Here is a 23,556-nt window from a genome sequence, read left to right as displayed (position 1 = left end):
AAATGAATATCACAGTGCTATTGATGTCCAAGGCACATGAACCTCCCTATAGGTGCTGTAGCTGTCATTATTTCACACGTTTCTGATATCTTGTTCCAGCCGTGCCAGAATCCAATCTGAGCTCTATCCTCTGTGCATATGATTTTGCTTTTCATGTTCTTCTGAAGACGCATTCCTGTTAATACTGCTGAAGAACAATATTTTCCTTCAGTGTCTAAAAGAAAGGGTTAAGGAAATAGAATACCCTTAAATAAAACGTCTGCACAAGCTTTTTTTTTTCAGATTATATCGAGCTGTGCTATCAAGCATCATGGTAGGCTGTCATGTAATAGCTGTCGTGTTAGCTGTAGTCTTGATATTCAAAACTTGGCTTCAATCAATAGGTTTGAAATCATTATGTGTTCAGACATCTTTGTAGAGTACTTTAAGTGTTGGGGGGAGTGATTCTATCTAGCAAAAATAATCTGTAGAACATTCCAGTTCTTTTGTGCTCATTTATAATCTCTTTATCATGGACAATACAATATATTTTTAAAGATGATTCTGGTCCTGTTTAAGGAACTCAAAAGTTCCTGAAGTTGTTTAATTGGTATAACACTAACGGGGAAGCATCAACATCTAAAATTGTATGAGTAACGGAAATCTTGTATGGGTGCATCTTTCTCAACTTTTATTTTTTGGTAATTTTATCATTTTCCATGTTGTTTTTTCTATCCTTGGACTATGCTATCACCACTTTCATTAATTTTTTTACAGTCCAAACAAATAGACCAACTTTAGTCATGCCAGATGCAGAATGATACACAGCAGATCAGTAACTGTAGATTTTATGAAGCCACTGTCTATAGTAACAAGGACTATATAAGACACAAGGAAGGATCTTATTTTTTAGTAGAAGAATAAACATATGTTTGATGAAAAATGGATTGTGGTATATACAGTAGACATCTATATGTCTATATACTGTAGACATCTGGGCAGTATAGTCTCTGTTTTCTGTACTTTACATGAATGCATTTGTAGAAACATAGGACACAATTTGAAATATCCTAAATTACAATTACATTTCTAATTGCAAATTAATCTGTCCCACTGTCAATCTAACATTATTAATACCAGATGATTTTTTATTTACAGGATGTAGTCCAGATGATATAGCCCCAATATACTTATCAGGTTTTTTTTGCAAGAAGCACATTTGGCTAGAACATAATTATTCGTACAAATATGGCTTTACAGTGAAAAACAACAATTGATTAAGAAAACATTCATTATTCAATATAACCTCAAATAGTTTCACACTTGAAAATGTCTCTTTCAAAACTAGAGAGTAAAATGTGACAATAGACCTGTTACAATTTTTTTTTAATGTACCATATAAACCAAAAGAACTAATCCATGAACAAGCTTGGTAGGACTATAACATTGTTCTGCATTTTTGATATAACACAATGTATCATAATGCTAATGTGGCATATAACATCTTATAACTCATTTATCATGATTAAAATGCATGTTTTTAAAAATGTGAACAATCACGTCTAACATAGTACTAAAATGAAGTGTTTCATTCAGTCCGGAGGGAGGTTTCACTTTAAGGATTAAGATTCTTTTACTCGAATTTGAAAGTGCAGATTTAAGACCAGTTCTATTTCGTTTCATTTAGAGCTGCAAAAGTCCTTTAAACGAGACGGTCCCTCCGTTCACACATGAATCTGTGATTTGTGATACATGACTAAGTCCTAGTTGTCAACAGTCGTTTGAATGTAGCATGCTATGTGGAAAATGCTGAACACATTTTCACTGTGTGCTAACACTTACATTTGGTCTTTTTTGCAGCTAGTTATGGACCCTACCCAATTTGTAAAGGCTGCTCAGTTTGTTCCAAAGACAATGGATGCCTCAGCTGCCAGCCACGGTTATTTTTATTCCTTCGGCGGGAAGGAATGAGACAATATGGAGAGTGCTTGCACGCCTGTCCATCAGGATTCTATGGTCTTCGCGCTCCAGAAATGAATATCTGCTCAAGTAGGTATTTTGTGTCTCTTCCTTTACTTCTGCTAAGTGCTGATGGAAAACATGAAAACAGTGGGTTGTCCCTTAGAAGGGCTTCATGATCAATCTCAGAGTAACCAAAGCAGGTTTGTTTTAAAACCAAATTTCAGGAATGGCATGCTTGTTGTGAAGCAAATGTGTGTGTTTTGGCACATCAGTACCTTCAATGCTCCATTTCTTGTACCGATATTGTATTATGTTTCCAACCTTTTAACAAGACGTTCTTTAGTATAAGAACTATACGAGGTACTGTATATAACTGTAACAATAAGAAAGTATACTGTAAGTGTTGTTAGTAGAACAATGCAACTCATATGCTGAAGTTCATGTTTAGATAAACTCAACATCACACAGACTTCAATGCATGGTACATAAAAGAAAATGAGACAACTGAAACTATTTTATATTGTTTTAGAGCAAAGTGAGATGCACCATGTCAGAATCACTTACAGTATATGTACACATGGGTGCATCAAACTTGCGGTTTTCCATTTTATATTTGTAGTTTATGTTTTTGCTACCTGCATACAACACCCTGAACCTACGGAGTAAAATTCAAATGTCATCTTGTGAAACATATGTTTCACACATGTGTTTCAGGACTGTCCTGAATGTGGTCTAGTTGATTTTTTAAAATCCATTACAGCTTCCTGTTATTTGCTAATCCTTTGAGTTTAGGATCAACTGCATTCTTGACTAACTGTTTAGCTATTCCAGAATCTAAATCATTGATATAACTGATGAAGAGAAATGGTCCTCATTTTGTTCCTTGAGATACACCATTAATCCCAACAACCTAATTTTAATTATCTAAAATCTGAACAAAGGACTTTTGTTTCTGCTATTAGTTATTTAAGAATTTTTTTTAATTATTTGAATGTGAAACATTTCCCTTTCTGTGTTATAAGGTGTATTCTGATGAAAGCACTTAATAACAAAATAAGATAACCCCATAATTAAATTAAGAAAGATTACAGATTCATGTATTATACTGTAATTCTACTTCTAGACTCTGTTTGTACTGCAGGTCGTAAGTAGCTCTTAACCACAATAAATCAAGCTTTTGCTCGATCTAATACATTGTACATCTCCGTCTTACCTTATTTTGAAATGCCCTGAATCAAATAATCTGCTTTACAAGTTTACATAAAAGCCTGTGGTGTTAGTTGAGTATTTCATATGAAAACAAAAGAAAGCTTAACTGTTTTTTGAGCTAAGCTAATATCTGGACTCAATTGGAATGAAGCCTCCATCAAACACCTCAGATCTAATGCCCAATAGAACTAAAACCTGTTATAAAGATGTAGTGTAAGAACATTTACCAGATGGTGGCAAAATAATTTTGAGTGGAAAATCTCATTTTAAATTTCTCAGATTTAATTCTTGAATTGAAATAGGCTGTAAAAGGAATTGCAGTATTGATAAAGTTCCTCTGCTTCCCAGGGGAAGGCGAACTGGAAAACCCTGAAGTAACTCTTCACAGATAGATGAAAATAAGAGGAAAAAGACATTTTGTTCTTTCACATATTATATATTACCTTTTTTTCTCCCAGAGTCTTGTGTTTTTTAATATAAACTATACAGATATGTGGCGAGTCACTCAAAGTGCCTTTCCAAGCGAACTGTTCTCAGAATAAAACCCCATGTTGTCATATAGTATCAAATCTACATGGGTAGGCTACTTTGATGTGATTGCAATTTGGTCATGACTTCATAATCCAACTTTTCTTTGACCCTCTACTTTTTGTTACACTATTTATGTCATTTTCACTAAATATTTAAGTTTATCCGGTATAATCGGATATTCTACTGAGTTCATACAAATGCTAACTGTAAGATTACTGGAAACAATTTGTGTGACAGCATACCAACTGTTAGTAGCTCTTAACATTAACTCTTTGCATGGGTAGTGGTTACTGAACCCCTGAAGGAAGAAATGATAATTTTACTGTTCCTAATTACTATTACCATGTATTGTTTTTTGGTTGAATACAATAAAGTCAGTAATGTAATAAGATATTGATTACATCTACTTTTTTTAAAAGCGAGGTGCCCCTGTCCAATCTTATTGTGCTTTACTGGATTGGCCCCCGTAAAAGTTAAATTAATTTCAAGCGCTACAGAGCATAGTCAACTTGTTTCCTGCTTTATTTGAGTTCTTAACAACTCGATTAAAAACTACTGTTAACATCAATGTTCAAAATGATGTTTTCTAGCTCTTTAGCACTAGATCTTTTAATGAGACTATAAAATCTGAACGATTTCTTGGTCCTGGCAAACAGATTTTGGCACCTGATAGGAATCCCAAATTGAAAGCATAAAACCAAACTACTGGTACTGTAAAAAGCAGGAACTGAGACAAAGTGTTCTTGCTGTTTAGTAAAAGCAAAACAAATTTCTACAAATGTTATTTTCTTTTTCAACCTCCTAGCAATGTGTGGCACTAATGGGGAGTATTTTGTTTTACACCAATATTAGTTTTACAGCAAACTATTTGTTATCATGAGTTCTTGGATGCAAACAAAAGGCATTTACATTATGAAAATACAGATGAAGGGAAGTTATTTAACTGGAAAAAAGGCCTAATCATAACTTGCATTACTGGCATCTGTACTTGCAGATTTACATTGCGTAAATCTCAATCAGACAGAATAAACAGTAAATAGAAAGTCAGTTCATTGAAACTACAATTTATCCTTGCTAATTAAAACAAATAGTAAGTATTTCTCAGAAATTCCCAATTGCAGCTTATGTGAATCTATAGTGCCCTGACTTTTGGTTTGTAGTCTGGGGAGATACAAATTAATTTAATTTTTAAATCAAGTGTTGCCTGTTGCACTTTCAGGAATTCTGGGATAGGAAAACCCGATTATATAAACATTTTCATTTTAATACCTTACTATACCCATTAAATGTGGTTACATTGGTGACTAGTTAATTCATGTGGGTCTGAAGTCACAGAAAAACTTAAATTCTTTTAAATGTGGAGGATAAAGTCAATATATAAACTGTATTTGTAAGTTATTTGCTGGTTGCTTTTCCCAGGTGGAGAAGATTGTTCTGTTTTTCAACACAGTCCCCTTCCACGTCCACACACTTCTGTTTTTGTTTTTCAAGGCTGTGGGTGCTTTTGTAATCATAAAATTTTTGTTGGCTCTTGAGCCGTTTTTCCACACCTTGTTACAATAACAGAAGTGGTCTCTGTGACTTTGAGAAGCTAACTTCACTGGGCCAAACAGTTGAAACTTCAACAGCAGGGAGATGTGGACTGAGACCTAGGTGGGGTGACAGTTTAAAACCAGACTTTTTGTGTTACTGCACTGTTCTTCTTGTGTTGCCATGTCACAGAATGTCTCCAGTGGTGTTAGCCTCCTGGCTCTTTTGTGTGTATTCATGGCTTCAGGTACAGTATATACTGTGTGTGCAGGGTATACTCTACGCTGTCCAACTTACTGTTTCATGGTGCATGTTGAAATGGTAGACATGAACACTCTTCTGGATCCAAATATTGCCATAATTATTTTTGTGACTTTTGGCCATAGCTTGAACTTTTTTGATGTCGATAAAATAGGAGTTTCTGTTGCATGGATACCTTACATTACAATCCATCGCATGTAGTGAAGGCCGGTTTTACTCACCTCGCTTACAGTTTGCAGAATCCCAGAGGTGGAAGTGGCAGTCTAGTACTGAAAACATAATTTCATTACAAAGGCATACATAACCTTGTGAGTTGGTACACAAGTGTGTGAATGTGCAAGAAGTCTGTGTTTTGACATGATGCTTCGCCTACCTGCAAAGTATTTTTGGGTGGATAGTCATACTTCACAAATTTAATTGTATTTATTAATACACCCTCCTAGATTAACATGTCATTTTATTAAAAAATCATTAAATAAACAAAACAAAACAAAATACTTCAACAAAGTCATGTAGTAGTTAGCCGTGGTACTTCACTACATTTGATACTGCAGTGAGGCACCTTCTGTGTGGGGAGTTTGCATGTTCTCCTTGGGGTATTCTCTGGGTGCTCCAGTTTTTTCCTTGTTCAAATGCATGACGTGCCAGCTGGGTTTATTGGTATCTCTGAGTTATCCTTGCATGCTAGAAATATTGCCAGGATAAGAGACTTTCTAATGATTGATAAAATTGATTTTTCACAATCAGGCATGCATAGTTATTTTTTATATAACCACGAATAACATTTATTACATGCTTAAAGGCGTTTTCTAAAGGAATGCTACATTTTAAAAGTTTTATGCACATGGCTTCTCTTAGTTTTAATATGTTAACCAATGAATCTGAACAGCATCTAATAATTTCAGCTGAACATGCAATGAAGTACGTTAGTACTTACTGGAATATATTTAAAAATATTCTATGCTTCACAAAATTACGTTTTATGTAAAATGCCAGCAAAACGCATTCTCCTTTTATTGTAGTCCATATTTTATTATCGTATCAGAATACAATGAGCAATTTTCTTTCAGTTTGGGGAGTTAAAAAAATCAGTTTATATCTGTGGCCTATTTTTAATCAAATGATTTTAGTAGGTCCTTTTAATGTTACTTTGATTCTGGCAATATGGATCTCACAATTACTCTTAATATTGGTAATAGAAACATCAGTATTCGGGCTTGGAGAATCAGCTGGACTTGGTAAATTGCTCATAAGACCTCATTTTAATCAGCTTCAGATGAAGTGGTCACACGGATGACTTTTGCCCAGTGTACTTGTATACATGGCAAGTGTGCAACACCCTGTGCTTTCCACACATGACATCATGCCACCAAATTGAGGATGCACAAGTTTTAACACGTCTGCACAGGCTTGGAGAATTGGGGCCATATGTCTTTTATCAACTGGGAAAGCACACATTGAATCTGGTGTGGCTTCTCAAGCCAAAGGGAACTTCTCTGCCAACGTCTGTAACTGAAACTAACCATATAGATTTCATTGCTTTAAGTAACTGTAACTTGCAAGAATTGTCAATAGATGCCTAGACTTTAAAAATGTAGTTTATTCCTTTTTTTGTCTCTGGTGAAGGCCACCACAGTCAAAAATATATTTAAACCACACATTGCATTATTCCTTTCGTTACACATTTTTACATGTTCTGCAGTTAACACTCCAGTATGAGCTAATGGAGTTTACATTTCTAGAATTACCTCCTTTGTTTGTAGCCATTCGATACCTGTGTTAGAGCTGGTCCTTAAGTAGCTAGTAACAAATGGTAGCTGCCCAGGATAAGTATACAATGAGATGTTTTTTATACAAATGTGAAAGGCTTATTATTATTGGTAGTGATAGCAGCATTATTAGTATTAGTTGTTTAAGGATTAATAAATAAATAAATAATAAATAATTAATAAATAATAAACTTGTAACGTTTTTTTTTAGATTCTAAGTGTTTTTAAGAGTTATGGTATTTAATTTTTCAAGTTTAATTTTTTTCTCAGAAACTCATTTTAACTGATTCTCCTCTGTGCTACATCTGACTTTACTAAGTAGGACGATGGTTTCCAGATGTTAGAATGTTTCAGCTGATAAAACGCTGTATTGACTAGCCTGTTTTCCCAATCTAGAAGCATGCCTGGTGAACTAGAACAATATTTATAGTTGCTCTATTCGTAATGCACCAGCTAAAATCATTTGCGTTGTAAAAAAAGAAAAGCAGGTTCATCTTCTACTAATATTCTTTAGATATTAGAGATTCAAATGCATAGGCAAAGCAACTTTTATATATTTTGAAATAAAACAATTAGAATAACAATTTTGTGATGGGACAAAGTACAGTGTTATCACACTAAACTTTATATTGTCCTTTACTTTGTAATACTACATATTATTTTACAATAATATTTTCAGTTAGGGATATCTGATTTTGTAACCAGAACAGAAAAAATAAAAACAGCCTTATTAACCAAAATTCATAAATAAAGAGAAACAAGGGGCAAATTCAGGGTAAATAAGATACTAAATAAAAGAATTTGGTTTATACTTCTGCAATTTAAAATCAGCAAGATTCTCAGTGTATAATCCTTCCTGGTGCTTGGGCAATACAAGATAAAGCAACTCCTAATTATTTCCTATCCCCATTCTGTGAGAACATCTTAATCAATTCTGAACTCCTTGAGGGGAGCCTGCCAAGACAGAGACCCCATCAAGGTGAGAGTCAAATTACCAATGTCCAGGAAATGTGCTTCAAAAATTACAGAACAATGTGCCTGTATACTGTACAGTAGCTGACACCTTAGGCTTCAGGTCTGGGTAATTTGATTTTTTATTGTAATTTTCTAAATTCACATGCTTCTGTACATCAGAATTGATGAGTAGATTTTGTATTCTGTGTTTGCTAGTTCCTTTAATGCTGTTAGTCAGCCCATGAAGCCTGGAGTTCACATACTGAAGGTTAGGCCACACCACTCTTAGCCTTTTTTAAACGTAGTGTATAAACCATGTGTGGTGTCAGGTGAACGTTGCAGTTCATGGTGGAACTGAGGCATGCAATAGGAAGCTGAACAAAGACGTCTTCTGTAGATTGGCATGTGCATGAGTTGTTGTTAAAAACCTCTTGTTGTCTCCTGGAGCAAAATGTCAAAGCAGCTGCAGAGTTTTACAGCTGATCATGCTGGGATAGGCTTGACTGGGGGCCTCTGAGCAGACATGTTCCCGAAGACAGTAATGGAATCGATCTCTTTGATTTTTTTTAGCTATACACAAGGGTCAAATTTCCATTTTGTGTGGAACTAATTGGCAATTTGTTTACTTCGCTTTTGAGATGGTTGATGAACAGGCACATTATTTGGAAATGTAATATGTACAGTACACTGGTAGAGATCTGTGGTTTTTACTGTCAATACCTTTGATACTTCTGATCAAGTTTTACGTTTTGTGACGGTACACATTTTTGCTAAGTGCCACTTCGTAGGTACTGTGTACATACTGTTCTTGCTGAATAAAGTGATGTTAGATGAAAAATTACCTTGATGCATAATGGCGATTAACAGAATGTCAGATATTGTAGTTGTCATTACTTCCCTGTTCAGAAAACCCAAATAATAATAATAATAATAATAATAATAATAATAATAATAATAATAATAATAATATCCTTACACTTACATAGTGCTTTTCTGGACACCCCCCTCAAAGCGCTTCACAGGTAATGGGGACTCCCCTCCACCACCTCCAATGTGCAGCATCCACAGTTTTTTTTATTGTACTCTGTATAAGGGAAGTGGTGAATGCTAGTCCGTAAAACACCATTAAAAGTCTATCATTTAAGCGAGAAACAACCTTGTTTACAAAGCTGTAAGTAAAATTGAATGCTGATAAGTAGACATTTGAATGTAGTGGCCGAGGAGCCAGGGGGTTCTAAAATAACATTTTTTTAGTGAAGTTTCTTAGTGCCTCAACAGGCAAATGCCTGCGTTAGGGTTACTGAGAACATTGTGCCCTACTGTCCAGAAATTGATTGTGGGTTTTCATCTAGGGAATGTTATTAGCAGACAATAGAATGAGGTAGTCACAGCTGGTCAGGTGTTGCTGGGGTTGAATTGGTCGGATCCTGACAAGCAACTTGCAGAAATACAATCCCAGACACACACACACTCACACCTAGGGCCAATTCTCCCAGAAGCCAGTTAACCTGCCAGTAGTATTGGACAGGAGGAAACCCACATGAACATTGGGACATACAACTCCCCACAGATAGTGCCCCAGGCCAGTTATTGAACGAGGGGCCCAAGCGCTGTAGGCAAAAAACTGCACCAGCATGCCATCCTAAACAGAAATAATATTTTCCATAAATGTCAGGCAAATACAATAGCTCTCTGAGTACAGTGAAGGCTGCAACTTCAGCACCTTGTAGCCTGATTTCATTAGCTCTCAGAAACTAAGTAAAGGTTGTCCCTGAGCAGTCCTTAGAGAGGTGGGAAATCTCTGAGGAGAACCAGGCTTGTCCTCTGTGTGGTGCTGGTGGGTCAGTCTTCCTTCTGGCCCACAAATTCCAAACCAGGGCGCAGCTGTGTGGGAATGGTGGTACGATTTGTGAGAGCTGGGGTTGCCCCGCATGGATGAAAAGTGCAATATAAATGCAAGGAAGTATGTTAATCTCACTGTACGGACCATAGGATAGGTATTGCATTTGACTGAATCCCATTGCATCATGGTGCAGTGTGCCAACTATTTCAGATCTGGAAAACATTCCGCATCACCTCCGAACACAAGCTGTTGTCTTAAACTATCTAGCCTGCTATGTTGCAGATCTGCCACATGCTGAACCCTGAAGGTTACAGCAGCAGCGTTTCAGTGAAAGTGTGCCTGCACGAATGGAAATATTTGCCAACAATATAGCTATAGCGACAGTACTGTATATACACACAGCGTTGTAAAAAAGCTATGGACCCAAAGAAAGAGTGTACCATGATGAAAATCATGCACTATAAATCAATTGATTTTTTAATAAAACCTAAATGATACATAATACTAGTTGAGACGGCAGTGAGGAGCAGTGGTTTGTGCTCTGGGCTTATAAATGGAGGTAGATTTATATAGATGATGCTGGTGGAATGCCGCTGTTTTGCCCTTTATCAAGGGACTTGGATTTCTCCAATACAACGCCCAGTTCTGTTAATGGGTCAAATCCAGGTTGTCATTATTAATGAGGATTTGTTCTCAGTTGACTTAAATGAGTTAATTAAAGGTATATTATTATTATGATTATTATTATTATTATTATTATTATTATTATTATTATTATTATTATTATTTCAGGGATACACTGACAAGTTACAGTAAGTGATGTCACTTCGCTATAATAATTTTACAGTAAATGTTTTATTTTTACATTAAAGCTGTTAATCTATCATATGTATTTTGCTTTATATACTGTATCTAGATTTTCGTTGTTTCTCCAGCTATTTTGAATACTGTGTATTTTTTGTAAATTTTTACAAAATATATCTGTGCTGCTATACTGTGGTTTAATTTGTTTTTAATTTGAGCAGACTGCATGCTGGCAAGCGGTTGTGATCAGTTTGGTACCTTTCAACTGTAGAAACAGGGCTTGCGCTCTCTTTGTAGGAAAAGATTCTAGTTTTCCCTTTGATTTGTGTTTGAGAATGATTTGCAATGAAAATTATGAGAAATTTTTCTGGTCATGTGGTCTCTGAAAAGTCAAATGTTTTGGAATCCAGCATTGCTTTGAGCTTGTATGATATAACTTACTCGTACATTGTTTTTCTGTTTTCAGTCCAAACCACAGTGGAGAAACACTCTAGCCACAAGGCCCTCAGGATTAGATAATTCAAAAGCTTGCTGATTCGATTCAGAATGCACTTGACAGGAAAACCATGCAAAACAGAATTTTAAAAAGAAAAAAATTATACTTTGACAAAATGAAATATTACTAAGCTTACTGCTTGAATACCTTTGAATTTCTTATTTGTGATATGGATTTTCTAGGTTTCTTCACATGTAGAAACAGTAAAACAAAAAGAGTATTAAAGGCATTAAATTGAACTCATTTTACATTGGATTATTTATGCTGCGCCAGATATAGAGACCTGCTTTTTTCTTAGGTTACCTGTGGCATCTAGGCAGGATGTTAAACAACCCTCTACTAACAAGTGTATGGCAGAAAAACCAATTAGGGCAAACTTCCTCTATTCAATGGAGAGTATGTGAATATAGGTACGTAATTTCAAGGGTTTATTGAATTATGAATTAAAAACATGACTCAGCATGCTAGCCAGGCAAGTTGTTGAGATGGGGACCAAAGGGATCATATGCCATGCCTTTGTGTTACTGACATACTTTGTGTGCCCTGTTGCCCCTTTTGGATATCAACACAGAAGCAAACATATCACATTTAATTACCTTTTCTTAAAATTGCAGTTTCACGTCAATTTAAATCAATGTTAATTTAAAAGCAAATGTTTGCGAACTCCTGTCATCCATAAATCAAAGGTGTCACTGCTAGGTTAGAAACATTCATTATTGACATTTCTGTATTTTTATAGTTTACATTTATTACAGTATGTGGGCGCTGGATTCATGCAGTTCTGGAAACAGCTCGTTCATTTTCTGATTTTTGCTCTCCGGCCACACAGAGCATGACTAATCTGCTTTGGTTCAAAACAACGTACTGAAGGCAATGTTTATCAATAGGTTACGCACAGGAACATACATTATTTAGAGAAACAGACCAATTCAATAGTTACTTTAAGCTACTAACTGTAATTTACTTTCACAAGCTTCATATTCTTATTTCACATTTCCCTCTCATTTGGATAATGTCCAAAAACTTGGAAATCATAAGTGGAATGGAGAAGGGCAATGTCTTGTACCAATGACTTAGGCATCTTTTTCTCAGCTCTATTGAATTGGGCTTTTAAAGCACTTGCAAAGGAGGTCTACCTGTTCATGAAAACTGGAAGCACGTTGTATAATCCCACTTCTCCCAAAGCCAAGATGACATTTTTGGCATGTCTGTATTAGGTCAATCCTGTTTGCAGATCCTGTTGCACTTTGTGCCCATGAAGAAAACCAGCAACAGAGCCACATGGATTGTCTGTTCCAAGTATTATTCCATGTTTTTCCTCACAAGCAATACCAAGAACACTGGTCATGGGACAGGGTTTCACACAGCAGCCATTTGGTAACCCTTGACAATGCAATTCCATGTATTGTGCAATCTCAGATGAGTGATAACTTGTCACTCTTGAGAGATTTAAGTATTCATATGTGGAAGGCACACACCATCTTTGTAAGACTCACAAATATATACAGTACCTGGAACAACGTGAATCTATGGAATTTAAAAATCACCCAGCATCGCTTGTCTGCTGCCAAGAGAAGAAATTAACAGATTGCACATCTGGCAAGAAAATGTCTCCAACATCTAACACGCAGCCTTGCAGTCCTTAGACAGATTTAGCTTTAGTCAGATACATGGTACCTGCCAAAAAGTGAGATAAGAAATGTCAAGAGACCAACTGGATGTCCAAAAGATGTATTTTGCCCGTCTTTAACCATATCTTGAGGCTCCTGAGGCTCTCTTGACACCTATATCAATGAATGGGAAGCTCTGACAAGCAATATACTGTACACAACTTCCATTAGAGCTGTGATACCTACACGCAATATCATGATGTGAAATGTCTCATTCAGCTTTGGAATAAGTACACCTTATTGGAATGTAGAGTTTTTATGGTTGAACGGAGATCGAAACATGTTGTTCAACAATGAACGCTCTTGGATTCCACTCTTTTTACGTGTTTTATAATACGTTTGTGTTTATTTTTCTGTGTTCTTCAACATTTTCTTTCATTTCAAAAACTTTACAAGGTAATAAAGTAAAAAGGATTTTAAATAGCTCTCAAATTATACTAACCCCCCAAATTTATTTTACTTTAAAACCCGAAGGTTGTTGTTAGTTGTAAATAACTGAAAGTCACACAACAAGCCACAGCTTGAAATAAGTACCAGATGTTTTTTTTCCTGTTTTCAGCAAAGGCATTCAGGTGATGACAGGCTTGAGTGGAACTAGATTCAAAGAAGAAAAAAAAGACTTTTTGTGGTGAAGAACCACTGCCTTCCAATTATGGATCTCGTTTATTAGGTCTCAATCTTGCCTGCAAATTGACATGAATTTTAGTGTAAAAAATGTATTATTGTAAGTGAAACATACTGTAAAGCAGTGGGACACGGATGGTTTTATCTACATATAATGCTGAGCACAGCTTTTTTTAACAATGCATAATTCGATGTGTATATGTACAAATATTACTTACAATGCCTTGAGAAAGAATTATGAAATTTACAAAATGATGCATGTGCATTGCTGTAAAACTATTCAAGACAACAGTTTGCATGCTCATCTGAAGACCTCTTAGGGTAAGATACATTACAGTATATATCAGCAAAAACTAAAGATAAAAAAATGAAATTGATCTATTGTGTAAGAATGTACAGCTATGAACTCAGTATTTGCGCCTTTGGCAGCAGTTATAGCCAAAAGGCTTTTTGGGTGGGTCTACCAAGTTTACACACTCGCTTGGTGCAATTTGTGCCCATTCTTTGTAGAGATTTGATCAAGCTCTCTTGAAATGCTTAGGTTTTTCTTATAGACAGCAGTTTTCAAGTCTTTACACACATTCCCCAGAGGATTCAAATCAGGATTTGACTTGGCCACTCAAGGACAATCACTTTATTGGCCATTTTGAAGTGTGCCTTGTGCTTTGGCCCTTTGCTTTTGTACACTGTCTTATTGAAAGGTGAATATTGTCGCTGTTTTAAGGCATGAAGCGGTTTCTATCCAAGATTTGCCTCAACAGTAATGATCTCTTTATTTCTTTATGTATTTTTTGCTTTCAATGCGTGAAGCAGGTTGTATCTACAACAAATAATATTTGCTACTTCAAAGAGTCAAGGCTGCAAGCTTTAAAGCAAAAAAAATCGTTAACTGTAAAATGGTCTGAATACGTCTGCAAAGGCACTGCTTGTGTGTTTAAAGATTTGGGCATACATTGGCTCAATTTGAGTTCATTGAAAAGAAAAATCCTTATCCGCCGCGTAAGTTCCATTTTTTCTGTGGTTCAGCAATGCGGTCCTGCACGCAACCCCCCTTCAATCTTCCCTCTCTGTTATGTGGCTGTTCACACTTACTCTTTTCAAAGGGTTAGAATGTGCAGTGGCAGGAAGTGGTTATACCAATGGTGTCTGTGTTAAAGCTGGCACATTCCACCATTAACATATAACCATATTCAGAGTGATTGAAGCTCTGTGCTCTATGAAGGCAGTCCAAGAAGTATGTACTTTTATGTTCTATTATTCATCATATTCTTACTCCCTTTCAGCTCCTTCTATTTGCTGCCAGGACTGTGTGTTTCTCATTTTGTACCCATCCATTTTGGAATTGCCTACTGTGTCTTTACATTTTGGCTCGCAGCAATGGCACCTGTGCTACAATGAGGTTGGGCCAACATGCCGTTTCAACATGCCGTTTTCGTTTCGGGCAACACGATGCCTTGCGGGAACATTAGTTTCAATTGGCGGAGTTGCAGATCTCAGTCTGGTGTCACTGCAAACCTTCGGGTGCTCAGGAATTTGTAGGAGTCGCTCTTCATTGAGAGTCAAGAGAACCCCTTGGCAACTCGTTCTTAGCCACAGCATGGCCAGACAGGGAATCCCAGCCACAGTCAGCTAGTGATGTGACCCAAGCTTGAATTCGTGATATCTGGGCTGTAAAGTGGAGCCTGCACTTGCCTGTGCATGTGGCTATTACTGTTTGAGCCACTGGGCAGCCTGCTTGCATCTTTTGTTTGCACGGAATAAGCCATCCATCCATTTTCTAACCTCTTTATCCAATCGAGGTTTGTGGAGGAGCCAGAGCCTGTCCCGGCAAGCAGTAGGCACAAGGCAGGATACACCCTGGAGGGGACCACAGTCCATCTCAGGGCGGACACACGGACACAAATGCTGTGTGAACGCTCACTCACGCCAGGGCCTGTTTTCCCAGAAGCCAATTAAGCGATCAGTGCGTGTTTGGACTGTGAGAGGAAACTGGAGCACCAGGAGGAAACCCTCATGGGCATTGGGAAACCAGGCACACTCCACAATAGCACCCCAGGTCTGGAATTGAACCCAAGGACCCAGTCAGGCTAACCACCATGCTTCCATGCCGCCCTGTAAAGAATAACATGAAATGGAAATAGGCTGGGTGATACACTGGCTTGGTGGTGGCTGACTAATCCCACTCTTAGTGGTGCTCAAGCTATTGTTTGCCACCACTTGGGAAAGTCACAGTGGACTAGTGATATGTTCCAAATGTGGTGACCCTCAAAAAGTTGAGAATAAATGACACACAAAATTATATATTGAAGAAGAACATACTTTCTCCTCACATAAACGTAAACGTATTACGCAATGGCTCATTGCAGGATAAAAGTCTGGATCGGATATCCATTTAGAGGGCCTAGGTATCTGTGTTTTCAAACTGGAAAGTTTTGCATTATGTAGATTGGAGGGTTTGCAAAGTTTGTTGAAAGAACTCAAATACTGTAGCTTTATCAGGCTCATTTTCCTATTACTGATTGTCAGCTGAGATTTAGAAAACAATACATGAAAACAGACATTGACATCACATCAAAGGATGATCTGCAGATTAACGGAAAAACAGTTCATAAGAACAGTATTGACTATTTTGACTTCTGTTTTCTCATTGTTGATTTTTGTTGTCTGATATAATTCGCTGCAATTATAGTGTTTCTGCTCTAGATCAACATGACATGTAAGACTGATGTGCCAGATTTTGCTTTGATGTGCTCAATAGGCCAAAATCAATTCAGTATTAACAATAAATACTTTTTCCTTTGAATGTTTTGAAGTCCAGCTGAAACATCCATCTAAGAGTTCACTCTGATACAACACTCTCACCGTCGTTTTTAATAGAAGACCCCAATCAAGTTAAATTTTCAAAGTAAAAACTGTATTTCCGATAAATACCAGAATACAAACATAGGAATTCAGAGTAACCTGTCATCAGTAACTTAGCCAATGGCTAATTAATTAATCATATGATGAATCAATGAATTTTGCCGAGGCTAATTTAATTGCTAAGAGAATATGTATTCAAATTATGATTGATATTTCTAAATTTACAGTCTACTATTTTGGCTAAAACCATAACATACATCGTGGTGAGGAAACACAGGGACTGTCAGATGCTGATGAGAAATCAGCTGCATCTAAGAAATGTGCATGTCACAGTTTCACCCAGATGTAGAACCTTATATAACGGGATTAATGAGAAATGCTTAAAATTGTTTCATTTAGCAAAACCCATATATAAACCTAAATAAAATCTCAATAACAACAATAAGTTATCATTCTGAAATGTAATACATTTTCAGACACATTTTGGCAGATCTTTTAGAATCTACGGTATGCCTGGTCTCACAATCATACTATACGTGGTACGTTCCAAATATCTGCAACAAATGTTTTGAAATATTCATGTTGCATGCATGTAGCAGAGTATAACTTATATCTTATATAACAGAGTATAGCCAGCAGCCATATCGGCCTGCAACTCACAACTGGCAACCCACCGAAGCTAAGCAGGTGTGAGCCTGGTCAGTACCTGGATGAGAGTCCTCCTGGGAAAAACTAAGGTTGCTGCTGGAAGAGGTGTTAGTGGGGCCAGCAGGGGGCGCTCACCCTGTGGTCCATGTGGGTCCTAATGCCCCAGTATAGTGATGGGGACACTATACTGTAAATAAGCGCCGTCCTTCGGATGAGACGTAAAACCGAGGTCCTGACTCTCTGCGGTCATTAAAAATCCCAGGGCGTTTCTCGAAAAGATTAGGGGTGTAACCCCGGCGTCCTGGCCAAATTTCCCATTGGCCCTCACCAATCATGGCCTCCTAATAATCCCCATCTATGAATTGGCTTCATTACTCTGCTCTCCTCCCCACTGATAGCTGATGTGTGGTGAGCGTTCTGGCGCACTATGGCTGCCATTGCATCATCCAGGTGGAGGCTGCACATTGGTGATGGTGATGGAGGGGAGTCCCCATTACCTGTAAAGCGCTTTTAGTGGAGTGTCCAGAAAAGCTCTATATGAGTGTAAGCAATTATTAATTATAATTATAACTTTGGAAAACAAGTTAAACAAGGTAAACAATTACCAAAGTACCAGCGACCAGCCATAAGCATTTCAATGGAAAAGCTCTTTATTATTTAATATTTTAAGTTATTGACTAAAGGGAAGATAAAACATTGATACAGATTTTGTTTTTAGGATGATGGATTTATTTGAGCAAATCAAAAACATGAGACCAAAGCAGATGGGCAAAAGACATATTTGTGTCCAACTACAGAGGAATGCTGACAAGGAGGGATGATGGGTAGTGTGAGGTGTTATAATTAAGAGGCATGATTGCTTGAACCTTTTGGGGCCTTGAAGGGTTAGAGATAAAAGAGTAAACCTTGTTTTTAAATGGGAAAACACATTTTTTGAAAAAAAAAAAGGACATGAACAACCCAGGGGGTCTAGTATGCAGAACACAGCTTGTGGAAAACAGGAACTGCACTGACATTTGTTGGAAAGACAGAAGAAGAGTGTGATTTGGAATTGGAAGAGGGAATCAAGTAATCTGAAACCTAGAGTCTAGTCACTAAGTTGGAGTTTCTAAGGAGTGCTATAAATCAGACATCTCCTGGAAACTCTTTTTTCTTTTTAATTACGCTTAACAGTAACTTGAGTGATTTAATGCATGTAATTTGCAGTGTCTGACATGCTATTTGCAGTGTAAGATTGTGATCATATGTCATGATACTCTTTCTTTTTTAAATGTAAAGCTTGGGTGGTAAGTGAGATGAAAAGGATACTTTGGCCCCTCATAGATCTTTAATGGGTATTTAGGATAAATGTAAAAAATACACATATCTGTAATTTGGAATTTCATACTTATAAAGATTTAGGGCTTCATTATATATTTTAAATCTGAACCAAGATGGCTCTATCAGTTTCAGAAAACCACAGCAGTGTGCCAGTTGAAGATATTGTATGTCCTTTAGAGTACGAAACTTCATTTGAGCTAGGTAGTACTTAAGAAGGCTGTTATTGGGCAAAATTATTATTTATATCCCTGAATATGTTAACTGCAGATCATTATTCAAAAATAAGTACTTTTTATGCGCTGTTGTTCTGTGAGCCACTTAGAAACAAATTAAGCAATTATCACTTTAAGCAGCAGAGATACTAAGAGTATTAGAAAACTCCCCTCCTCAGTGTCAGCTAACAAAGAGATTCAAACACAGTCACCTGTAATTGTGTTACTCTGCTCTGCTTCCTTTTGACATCAGATAAACTTTCATTTCAAGGCCAGATCAGCTCTGCTATTGATATCCTTCTTATGTCTAGTGTTTTAATTAAGTCGGGGCTCTTTCAACATGGAAATATTATACTGGGATGTGCATGGAATTTATTGGGCACTTAAAGACTAAACAGAGCTATGCAAAAAATATAACGTACATCATCATTGTACAGTATGTGGCATTTTTCAGAAGTACTTAGATTGGAGTCTGAGGAAAGCTGCACTCTCATGAAGACTCGCTTTTAATGGCATAGCTCCGAGGACAAGAGCAGTGCATGAACTCTGAGGTCTTGCTTGAATACCAGTGTAGGTCAGGATGTCAGCCCATAACAACCTTTTCACCTCTAGTGTGTGGTCAAGACTTCCCTGGAAACAAAAACAGCAGCTAACGTAATTGTGGGCTGTGCAGATAAAAAAACCAAACCTTGTTTTTCGTCTCTGTGTGTCCCCGAAATTGAAAAACTTTATTTTTCCATTTGATCTATCAGTTTTTTAAAAACTTTTTAAATTGCTTAAAAAAATTCTGCTGATTTATGCCATGGACAAGAGAAATCCTTCAATCCCACATGCATCCTCTTTTATGGAATTATTTTGATGAAGTTTTGTTGTTTCTTTTACAATCTGGGTTATTGCTTTGTATATTTTTTTATACCGTTTATTCTTAACAGTACAAAAGATCGAAAGAGAAAGGTACTTTTGAACCCCCTTAATACATTACCAACAACATTTGTACAATTACTGCATTTTCAACCAATTTAAGAAAAGACCTTAACTAATTTGTTATAATAGAGGAAATAGCTTAAAATAGTTCAAATTACATTTTTTAAAAAAAAGTATAATTCTTTCCTGTTCAAGGAAACAGTTGTTCTTTGTTTTTCTGTGGGTGAAAATTTAATTTTAAAGTTACCACTGCAGTAAAGCAAGAAAAGGGCCAGATATCAGAAAACAAGAATGAAATAAAATAATTATGGTCAGGAAAGTTTTTTCTCGGGGGAACAAAAATGGGTACAATGCTTCACTGAAAAATTTGTTTGGATGTCATAATGTTTCTGTAGTAATGTTTGAATGGGCTTTCTTCATCAAATCTGTACGAAGTTACTGTCCATCTTAACAAATGTTTCCTTTTCTTTTTCAATCACAGGATGCAGAATAGAGAATTGTGACTCTTGTTTCAGTAAAGACTTTTGTACGAAGTGCAAATCGGGGTTTTATTTGCACAAAGGACGCTGCTTTGAAGAATGCCCAGAGGGCTTTGCACCCTTAGAAGACAGCATGGAATGTGGGGGTAAATGAATTTAATCTAATTTTGGTCCAAAATATGTGTTTTGGAATGGAAATAGCTCAGAGCAAAACCAAGCTATATTTTTAATGTACTATGTTTTAAGACCATATTCATCTGCTTACCTTACTTGAATAGATCAAAACTGACAGCCCAAAGTCGTTTTGTGGTATTCAATGAGCCAATCTCCAAAGATGACTCTGACCTCATATCACAGATCTAGATATTGTGAGCCCAATTTCGGTGTTGTTTCCAAATCTTGAAGAATCAAACCTTTCTCATGATTTTGGAATGTTTGAACCATTGAACCAGATTCTCCTGCCAAAAGTCTTGGAAGAAGTTCTTGTCAACCAAGACTTTAATAGATCTCTGCTTATATCCACAGTTGGGCTATGTAGCTTTTGACTTTTTCTCTGTTTAGCTCTTATCCTGAGCTTTGGAAAAAAAAATGAAGAGGAGAAAGAGGAGATAATTCTTCCATTTCTCATTCTGAGCTGTGGTATTTTTAATATTTTAATTTTATTTATGGTAAACCACTTATTTAATCGTTCATATTAAGGATGTGTGTTATAGGTATATATCATTCCTTGTCACGGACTTTGTTGTTTTTCTACAGAGGGCTGTGAAGTGGGTCCCTGGAGTGAGTGGGGAACTTGCACCAGAAGAAACAGGACCTGTGGTTTCAAATGGGGTCTAGAGACCCGAACGCGACATATTGTAAAAAAGCCGCCCAAGGACACAATACCCTGTCCCACCATTGCTGAGTCCAGGAGATGCAAAATGGCAATGAGACATTGTACAAAAGGTAAGATTATTAAAACAAATACTTATGTCAACAGAGGTGGGTCCCCAATGCTACACAAAGGATAAAGGGCTAAGAAAACTAGTGCTATACATCTCCATGCATTCCTTTAAACCTTGACATGATAGAAAAACATGTTGTCAGCAGTTCTCTAGCCAACGAATTGTCAGACAGACAACACCCATGATACCACACCGCCGCACTGAAGTGAATGAAGCATTGGACGTCCGACTGCAAACATTTGTTGTGAAGTGAATGATGGAAAGAGTTTCATACGTTTTACTGAAACAGTTGTAGCAAGAGATGGTGATAAGCCTAGATTTTTGTAACCACAGTATTATTTGAATATTTTTACTAGAGTCATTAGTATTTAAAGCACAATGTTTTGTCATGGATTTTGCCTTTCTGTTTCATTTTGTTGTTATATCTGCCTCTTTTGTATTGCTATTAATGGTTTTATTTCAGGTGTAATCATGATCCCTAGGACGTGTATGGAGAACCTTATTTCTGTTGCACAGAGCTATTCAGGCAAATGGAGTAGCACTATACTTTTGAAGAATTACATACATAGTTTTTCTTCCTAATCTACTGCTGAAGAAGTGGTTACATAATCAAATCTGACAACATGTTGAAGCTGCATTTACAGACTTTCCCTAAAAAAGTCTTTACAGGCAAATGTGAATGTGCTGTTTACAACCTTATTAAAGCATTAATTTGCTAGAAGTTTTTAATGGACAGCGTTTTTTTATTTGCTTATTGAGAAAACTTCTAAGACTGGTTTCTGCAGGGCTTTTAACAATTTAAAATAAAAATGTGTCAGACTTGTACGTATATAGACATTGTATTTACATTGGTAGGTTTTTGAGGAATGACCAACACAAATGTATGTCCAGTGACTCAGGAAGCAAATCTCCTTCAAATGTCATTGGAAAATAGATTAAATGTACTTTGTATTCTTTTCATGAAAGGCAATTTCAAATTTTTTTGAGGATTACACTCCTGCGATGTCTTGCAGTGTAAGGAGCATGCATTATTTATTATTTGGCAAAGACACAATTAGAAAGCACAACCCACATTATTCTTGAAGAGTTTAAAGTGATTTATTTCAAGTTGGTCAAATGCCCACGAAAAATATGCTTCTTGTGATGTGGTTTTGAAAAAGACAAATGTCTTTGCTTATGAAAGACCGCTAGCAACAATAAACAATAAATCACCTGTGGAGCTATTAAAAGTTTCAACAAATTGTGCAGCATCAGCAAAGTATGACAATTTAAAGATTTGTTTTCTACACCAAAAATGATGTTCGCTCATTAAAATGACTGTTCCAGCAAAATTCCAGTAAAGCCAGGATCTTAGACAAAGCTGGTAATCTATATTTCACAACTGAATAGAAATTCTCTGATTGGATGCGGCTTCAAACTTTAAGCTCTAATACATAAACTTTAAATTTAATTGGCAAGTAGAATTCTTGTTGCTGAAATCAGCTTGAACCTGCAGGTACCTTCCCTGCATTTCTTATTCATGTACAGTACATAGCATTAATGCTTAATTATTGCTAGAAAGAAGAATCACCTGTGAAGAGCATCAATAAATTATTAGATAACATAATTTCTATGTATATACCATGAAGTACCATGAAGTAATAGCACGTATTAGTAGATGGATTTTTATATTTACTTTATATAAAAATGATATATTTGCCGTGTAACGTATATATATATTAATCTCAACTACCCCTACTCTTTAATTGACTTAACTACCGTTCTATTATTAAGGACAACCTGTGCTTCTAACACACAAGAAACATAGTTAAAGCTTAATATAAAGTTGAGCATCTCTGCAGTAGTTTTACATAAAGCTTTACAGAATTTGTTCCAGTGTGCCAGTTCAAGTCGCATATTCAGTAGAAATTGATTGCTTTGAGTTTTGCATCTGTTGGCAATATTAGGTTAACATTTTATACAAAACCCTTTCACAGACTGAGTCTGCTTTACTTCTTTTAAGTACGTGTTTAATGTAGGGCACAGTTTTGTTTGTTGAGACGTGCTGGTGTGCTTGGTAATTGGCAGAGGTGGGCATGCATATTAAGAACATTTTTGGTGTGCTGAGGTGTTCTGGCATCTGTTAATAGAGTCCTTAAGGAGAGTGGAGGATAACACCCTTGGTGGTGAAATTCCTTGCACCAAATCAAAGCGTTCAGATTACAGTGACAGCCAAGGGGGGCTCCCTCCCTCCCTAATAATCTGTTGACATTCTAAAATACTAGCTGAGCGTTCGCTGAACTTTATTAAAAAAATCCATATATTTTTGTGAGACTGATATATTAGGTGAATTCACTCCCTTTTAGTCCAATGGAATTCTTCCAAGAAGAAAAAGCTACGTTCCACTGAAGGGGGCATTGTTCCCACTACGGTATCCAAGCTTATATGTAACTTACTGCATGTATCATATTGTTAAAGAATTATTACATGCGATAGCTGGAAAAAAAAACATTTTAAAAATATAGGAAGTGTGAATTACAGTTTGCTGTAAGTGTA

General features: G+C 36.5%; 1 protein-coding gene across 2 annotated transcripts in view; it reads left to right on the top strand.

Annotated features, from left to right (window-relative positions):
- The window catches only part of rspo2 (R-spondin 2), an 89,624-nt gene that overhangs the window by 33,180 nt on the left and 32,888 nt on the right, over window positions 1-23,556 (top strand). For both annotated transcript variants that reach the window (XM_088601909.1, XM_088601908.1), the window contains 3 exons: window positions 1,840-2,028; window positions 20,080-20,223; window positions 20,834-21,022. In XM_088601909.1, the coding sequence (XP_088458035.1) occupies window positions 1,840-2,028; window positions 20,080-20,223; window positions 20,834-21,022 (522 nt within the window). The remainder of the gene's footprint in view (window positions 1-1,839; window positions 2,029-20,079; window positions 20,224-20,833; window positions 21,023-23,556) is intronic.

Source organism: Lepisosteus platostomus, chromosome 12 (assembly GCF_059453375.1).
Source record: "Lepisosteus platostomus isolate fLepPlt1 chromosome 12, fLepPlt1.hap1, whole genome shotgun sequence".
Taxonomy (NCBI): Eukaryota; Metazoa; Chordata; class Actinopteri; order Semionotiformes; family Lepisosteidae; genus Lepisosteus; species Lepisosteus platostomus.
The sequence above is the reverse complement of the archived record's forward strand: the minus strand, read 5'-3'. Positions and strand labels throughout refer to the sequence as shown.